Source organism: Medicago sativa, chromosome 5, assembly GCF_051527215.1.
Source record: "Medicago sativa cultivar Bolivia chromosome 5, Bolivia_mono, whole genome shotgun sequence".
Lineage (NCBI taxonomy): Eukaryota > Viridiplantae > Streptophyta > Magnoliopsida > Fabales > Fabaceae > Medicago > Medicago sativa.
This window is the reverse complement of record NC_140753.1, coordinates 79,068,462-79,075,763: the sequence shown is the minus strand read 5'-3', so window position 1 is coordinate 79,075,763 and position 7,302 is coordinate 79,068,462. Positions and strand designations below refer to the sequence as shown.

Sequence of the window (7,302 nt, the reverse complement as noted above, 5' to 3'; positions counted from 1 at the left end):
AAAGTAAAATTCAATTTTTTCGATTAAGATTTCTGGTTAATAAGGAGAGAATTGAGAGGGAAAATGATATATTATTAACTATAAATACAAACTCTACTTGAAGTAGCTTATAAAAAATACTATAATTTTTTTTAACTGGCAAAAATGAATTAAAAAAAGAACACTATAAAACAAGTCAACTAAGTAATTATACTCAAGTGGTTAATTCTTTCAACAAAAAAAAAGTGGTCAATGAACTACATTTGTAGATGAATTGTTTAGGAGAGTCCGATTTTATTATGGATGAAACAAATCTTTATTAGATTATAAACTCGTGAAAAAATTGTTAGCAAACAAATTTAAGTTAATCACATGAGCTTATAAACTATTTATCCGTTATAAGCTCAAAAATTGATCTTCAAAATTAGTGCTTAAGCATTTTAGTTTCAATAGTTTGATCTAATAACAAAAGGGTAGATATTCGATCCCTATGTTTCTAGTTTGAGTCCCGTTAATAATCTAAAGGGTTAACGGTGTTTTACCACATGTAATATAAGTCATTTTTGGGTTTACTCCCTGTAATTTTTATTTATTTACCCCCTGTAAGATTTTTTTTATTTACCCCCTAATAGGCCATTCAAAAACGAAAATTTCTGGAAAAAAAAAGTTTTTGAATGACCTATTAGGGAGTAAATAAAAAAAATTACAGGGGGTAAATCAATTTTTTCTTTACAGGGGGTAACCCTGGAAATAACCTATATTACAGTGGGGTAAAACACTATTAACTCTAATCTAAAATAGTGGTAAATATAAATATTTTTGCAACTGCTTTTAAGTTCCGAAGTTTTTTCTATTTTAATCCGAGACATCACCCGCTCACCCTAAATAACTTACATAAAAAAAAAACCAATGCATTTTAATCAATACCTCGACCATAATAAAAAAAAAACATCATGGAAGGTGTAGGAGCTATGGTTCGAGACTGGGAAGATATTGTTTTAGTGGCTGCTACATGGAACTTTGAGGCACTTCCTCATGCTACCATTGTTGAAGCTCTTGGATTTCGGTTGGCAATTTAATTTGCCTTTGATATGGATTTTCGAAACATTATTGTGGAAGGTGATTCTCTTAATGTGGTCAAAGCTTTGAAGTCGCATGGCGATGACAATTCTTATTTTGGCTTGGTGATTAATGATTGTAAGAGAGTCTTAATTATTTGCTTTCTTCTTTTTTAGTTTCTCATGTACGAAGAGCCGATAACGTCGTTGCTCATGCTCTAGCTAAATTTGCTTTAGATTCAACTGATTCTGTTTGGATTGAAGAAATTCCTTCTTGTATTGTTTATGTTGTTGCAACCGATTTGATTCGCGTTTTACTGAAATGTCAAAAAAATAATAATAAAAAAAACATCATGAAGTCATGAACACAACGTTCTAATCCCTTAAAAGGATATTAAGGAAAGTTGAATTTTACCTAAAAAATAAAAAGGGAAAGTAAAGTCAAATTGACAAATTTAAATAAAATTACTAAGACAAAAATAAATAAATAAATAATAAATCTTTTGAAGATATTTAGATTTTGTGTCAAAGTGAGAGAGAGAGAGAGGCACCTAAACAGCTAAGAAACACCACCACCTATTACTTCGTTCTGTTTTTACACTCTTTTCTATTTTTCTTCAATTTTCTTTCTTTCCCCTATATTCTAGGGTTTTATTCTTGTCCCTCCTCTTCTTTCTTCATTCTTTCTCTCTCAATTTCAGATCCTTTTTCTATCTCTATATTACATTCACATTCATCTACAAAAATCCCCTTTTTTCTTCAATTTTACCCCTTTTGATTTCCCTTCATAATTCATCTAAAAATTTGATTTTTTTTCATTAGACAAGCTCAGTCTTGAAACAATTTCAGCTCAATTTCATCAAAGTTTCAATCTTTTTTATGATATCAAGAAAGGGTTTTTTTATTTTTTCTTCAATGACCCAAAAATTTGAATTTTGAATCCAACCCTTTTTTGATTAAATCTTGATTAGCCCATTTTGTGTTTTGATAAAAATTCAACTTTTTTTCACCTAATCTTAATGACCCAGTTCCTCTAAATAGACCAATTCATGGTTGTGTTTCAAATTTGACAAGGTCCTAAAAAGACAATATTTGTCACAATATACCTTAACCCTGTTGTGTTTTTTGTGTTGTTTAAGGTAAACAAAAAATGTATGGAACAAAAAGCAAAATAGACCTTGCATTTGAATACCAATCTCAAATTTCAGTATTGAGGCCAAGTATTCATTCAAGAAGAGCAAATCTAACTGTGAAATTTCAAGACCTTTACGGATTTACGGTGGAAGGGAATGTGGATGATGTGAATGTGTTGAATGAGGTAAGGGAAAAGGTGAGACAACAAGGTAGGGTTTGGTGGGCATTGGAGGCTAGTAAAGGTGCTAATTGGTATCTTCATACAACTATAGGACAAGGGAGTGCCCTTACATCTTCATTGAAGTTTTCTGCATTGGCTAATGCTATTACTTTGAAGAAGTTGATTAGGAAAGGGATACCACCGGTTCTTAGGCCTAAGGTTTGGTTTTCGTTGTCCGGTGCTGCGAAGAAAAAGTCCACGGTTCCTGATAGTTATTATGATGATTTGACAAAAGCTGTGGAGGGGAAGGTTACCCCTGCTACTAGACAGATCGATCATGTGAGTTCTTCGCCTTTTTTGTTTATGATCATCACGAAATTGGGATTTGGTTTTTTATCATATGTTTGTGTGCATCATGTATTTGCTGATTTGTTGTGTTGATCCTTTTGTGTTGATCATATGTTTGTGAATCACATTGTCTAGATTAATGGTTTTGTGAAAAGTTTTGCAGATTTTGATCATAATTGTGGGTTTGACTTTTTTGCCTCTAATGAGCAAAACTTATTGGTTATTAATGTCAATGAGAGTTAAGGAAGATTCATAAGAGGTGAATCATTTATGAGCTCTATATTTACAACCATTAGTATTATTGTGGGATCTGTTAGTCTTAGCTTTTGTAAATAATGTATATGTTCTTGAGTATATGAGATTTAGCTAAGCTAAAATGTAGTTTTGAGTATATGCTGATCAGAAAAACATACAAACCTGCGTGGACATGTCCTCGATGCAGTTTAAAGATCGAGGGTCAGACTTTAATATCTTGATTGTTTGGGATTTCGATTTACTTATCTACTTTTCCAACAATGTGAATTCCATTAGTTTTGAAAAGGGACTGTTGTCATCAGGGTGTTTGATGTGATCTTTATCTGTTCATTTGTCATTGAATATCTGTTTGAGAGTGAGTTGAACTTGTCTAGATGTCAAAAGGATCGTTACTTTTATTCTGTTTGTAATTATTTTTCATAACCATTTCTACAGGACCTACCGCGAACCTTCCCTGGTCATGCATGGCTGGACACACCTGAGGGGCATGCTGCTCTTAGGCGTGTTCTTGTTGCATATTCTTTCCGTGATTCTGATGTTGGGTATTGTCAGGTACGTGTGGCTCTGATCACCTTCCTTTTGTGAAGTTTTCCCCCCTTGCTAAGCAAGCAGATGAATGGTAGTTTCTGATAACTTTGAATTTGACACTACTTAATATCTCATGGTAGCTATCTAAACAGAAAATGTATTTTGTTTGCGATCCTCTTTTTTTAATTGATGATACATTGATACATCTATTCCTTTTCTTCTGGGATTAGATGGTAATATGTTTCATTCATAAAACCTATTATGCTCATACATTTGCTGGTCTCAATTGTTTCAGCGAGTGTTTAAAAATTTTCAAGTTAGGTAAAATATAGTAAAACTCAATTCCTTTGGTTAAAGTTGACAATAATATGTAATTAATTTTGATTAAAAATGAATAAATGCATGCCGAAGAATGTATTTTCTTAAGTACTGACTCTACAATATTTTGGCTCCAGGGTTTGAATTATGTTGCAGCATTGTTGTTGCTGGTCATGAAAACCGAAGAAGATGCATTTTGGATGCTTGCTGTCTTGTTGGAAAATGTCCTGGTTAGCGACTGTTACACAAACAACTTATCAGGATGCCATGTTGAGCAAAGAGTGTTTAAAGACTTGCTCACTAAAAAGTGCCCAAGGTATTTTAATGTGATGTATTAACTGTTGTCATATGTTTACATCATAGTAAATTCTGAAAATTGCCGAAATGGAAATGCAGGATTGCAACTCATTTGGATTCTTTAGAATTTGACGTTTCCCTTGTTACCACTGAGTGGTTCCTGTGCCTGTTTTCAAAGAGTCTCCCGTCAGAGGTTGGTTAGAGTAATACACTGCGATAAAATTATTACATCGAAATCTTAAAATTTTTCCCCTTAGTAATACTTTTTCCTTGATTCAGACAACTCTGCGAGTATGGGATGTTATTTTCTACGAGGGGGCTAAGGTTATATTCAATGTGGCCTTGGCAATTTTTAAGGTACCACTAGCTTAGACTTTCCGTTCTTTCTTGGTTTCTGATCAATACGCACTATAATATTTCAAGTTTTCAACGATTTTCACCTCTTATTGCAGATGAAGGAAGATCAATTACTTCTAACCCATCATGTTGGGGAAGCAATCAATATTCTGCATCAGACCACTCATCACCTATTTGATCCAGATGATTTACTAACCGTAAGAAAATTTTCAATTGTTCATATGAATCATATCTTTATCTAATTGATTTCATTTTAATATTTTATATATTGTACTTTATGGTTTCACTGTTATCATCCGTTTGATGTTTGCAGGTGGCATTTGATAAGATAGGTTCGATGACAACAAATACAATATCGAAAGAAAGGAAGAAACAGGAACCTGAAGTCATGAAGGAGCTTGATCAAAGGATAAGAAAGCTAAATTCCCTTAAAGTGGATGACAAATAGCCCTTTGATTTTGTCTTTAATTTTTTTTTTTTTTTGTTTCTCTTGGGACATTGAAATGTCTAGTTTTAATATGAAATATTTCAGAACCATCGATCATCTAAGTGATCGTCCTAAGTACGGTCTGCTTCAACGAGCAAAACCTTGAAACTGTGGAATCCTTTATATCCTCCTCAGGGCATCATGGTATGCCTGATATGAGAGCCCTGGTGTATTTTAGGATGTTTGTAGGTGATATATAAGTGTAAATTTGAATATGAAAACATTATAAATTATTAATTAATTTTATAATGTGCATTATCATTAATTTTTATCACAGGGTTTACTTTCTTAAGTATTCTCCATGGCTTCCTTGATTTCCCAAGGCAATTGAGCCTGTTTGATTTATGTTATCTTGTTAAAAATTTAACTATTTAGATGAAATTTTTTAAAGCTCCTGGGAATTAAAAATGTTGGGACGGTGTAATTGCTAGGTGGTTGTAAAATTTCAAAGCATAGTTGCCTATTTTTTTTTCCTTGTTGTTAGGTGGCATAATGATAAGGAAAATGCCAACTAGGGTCTCCGCAACACTAGTTAAGAAAATCAATATAGAAATATTGGATTTGGAAGTGTGAAAAAGTTGTAAGCATTCAACTTTTTAAATGAAAATTTTGTACTTTTAACTTTCCTAATTAGTGTCCCATGGCACTAGTAAGGATATGACCGAGATAGTCGCACAAACATTAAGCACAAAATTCAGGCACAAACAGAAATCATTTTTTTTAAAGATAAATAAAATAGTCACATCAATTAATATCACTTCAATTATTTTCTTTTTAATTTTTTTAATTTCATGTGTGCGCCTAACATGTAATATTTAGCGTTGTGCCTAACGAAGTATTTCTCGTATATGACCATGATGATAATTATGTGGAAAGAGCGAGTATTATATATATATATATATATATATATATATATATATATATATATATATATATATATATATATATATATATATATATATATATATAGTGTTTAGGCACATATTAAAAGAGACGTTTTTAATAATAAAAAATAAAATTAATTTATCATTATGAGAACAAGTGTTTCACCGTGTATGTGTTTAAACATTATACATTTGATCTTGGGGAATTAGTCACTTTAGTCCCTGAATGGGGAACGATTCGTCAATTTAGTCCCTGAATGCAGATAAATTGCAAAATAGTCCCTGAATGTAGACTTTGTTAGTCAATTTAGTCCATGAATGCAGACTCCGTTAGTCAATTTAGTCCCTGAATGTAGACTTCTTTAGTCACTTTAGTCCCTGAAATTGACCATGCAGGGACTGTTTTGCATATTATCTGCATTCAGGGACTAAATTGACGAATCGTTCCCCATTCAGGGACTAAAGTGACTAATTCCCCATTTGATCTTGTGTCTAATGAAGTATTTTTCACTTGGAAATATCGAAGTGATGAAAAACTGATGGAGTCGATGGCACGTTTATAGTCCAAATTAAATAATAGAAAAATGTTGGGTTGTAAAATACTCATACTTTTTATAGTCCAAATTTAATAATAGAAAAATGTTGCGAAATTCTAACGGTAAGATTCAAGCATTGTTGTGGTCAAGGGAAAAATATCCAAGCAGTCGTGGAAATTGAATGTTAAAAGATCTAACAAAAAATGAAGTCAGTATTGTTGTAATAAGAATCCTAAAATAGATGAGACATGTCAAAAATAGGTATGCCATTATTATAAGAAAATTGAGATAGCTAATTATTTTTTTATTTTTTTTTATACAAGATAGCACTTAATTCTAGATAGTGTTATCTTTGGTGATTCAATTCAAAGATATGCGAATGATATAATTAGAAGCACAAGCAAGAAGGATTGACCAATATAGGCATAGCTCTTAATTATAGATAGTGTCATCTTAGGTGATTCAAAGATGGATTGATCAAAATAAAGGACGGTTTTGAAGGTAGAGAAGAAGGTTGATTATAGATAGGAGGTTGGGCAAAATGTTAGTTGGTTTCTAACCTGGGTAGGGTAAAGTTTGAAGTTATTCACACTCACTCGGATACCTATATCTGTTCATGTGATTCGTGGTTGTTCGTATATCATTAAGAGATGTTATTGCCTCCAAGTCACATAACTCATAAGGGTACAATATTAATGAAGATTATTATTCACACGTGCTACTATAAGGATATTTATAAAATGTCCTATATATGATCACATTAATTGTCAAGGACGTGTGGGCCAAAATAGTTTGTGAGGAAAGGCTACCACTACCGCGCAATTTATGAGAGAATTCATTCTTAAGGTTAAAAGAATGAAAAATTTATTATATTTATACCATCATTTTGCGACAACTTTATCTCTTATACCCAAATTATGTTAATAGTGTTCGAATGCAAGAATGCTTAAAAATGATATCA

At 32.1% G+C, this 7,302-nt stretch overlaps 1 protein-coding gene across 1 annotated transcript; it reads left to right on the top strand.

The window, feature by feature from the left end:
* Positions 1 to 1,559: 1,559 nt before the first annotated feature.
* On the top strand, positions 1,560 to 5,192 carry LOC146925444 (Ypt/Rab-GAP domain of gyp1p superfamily protein). Its single transcript, XM_085710346.1, has 7 exons — positions 1,560 to 2,670; positions 3,370 to 3,486; positions 3,918 to 4,096; positions 4,177 to 4,270; positions 4,357 to 4,434; positions 4,530 to 4,631; positions 4,748 to 5,192. The coding sequence occupies exons 1-7, from the start codon at positions 2,188 to 2,190 to the stop codon at positions 4,880 to 4,882; spliced, it is 1,188 nt and encodes a 395-aa protein (XP_085566472.1). The 5' UTR covers positions 1,560 to 2,187; the 3' UTR covers positions 4,883 to 5,192.
* Positions 5,193 to 7,302: the final 2,110 nt, after the last annotated feature.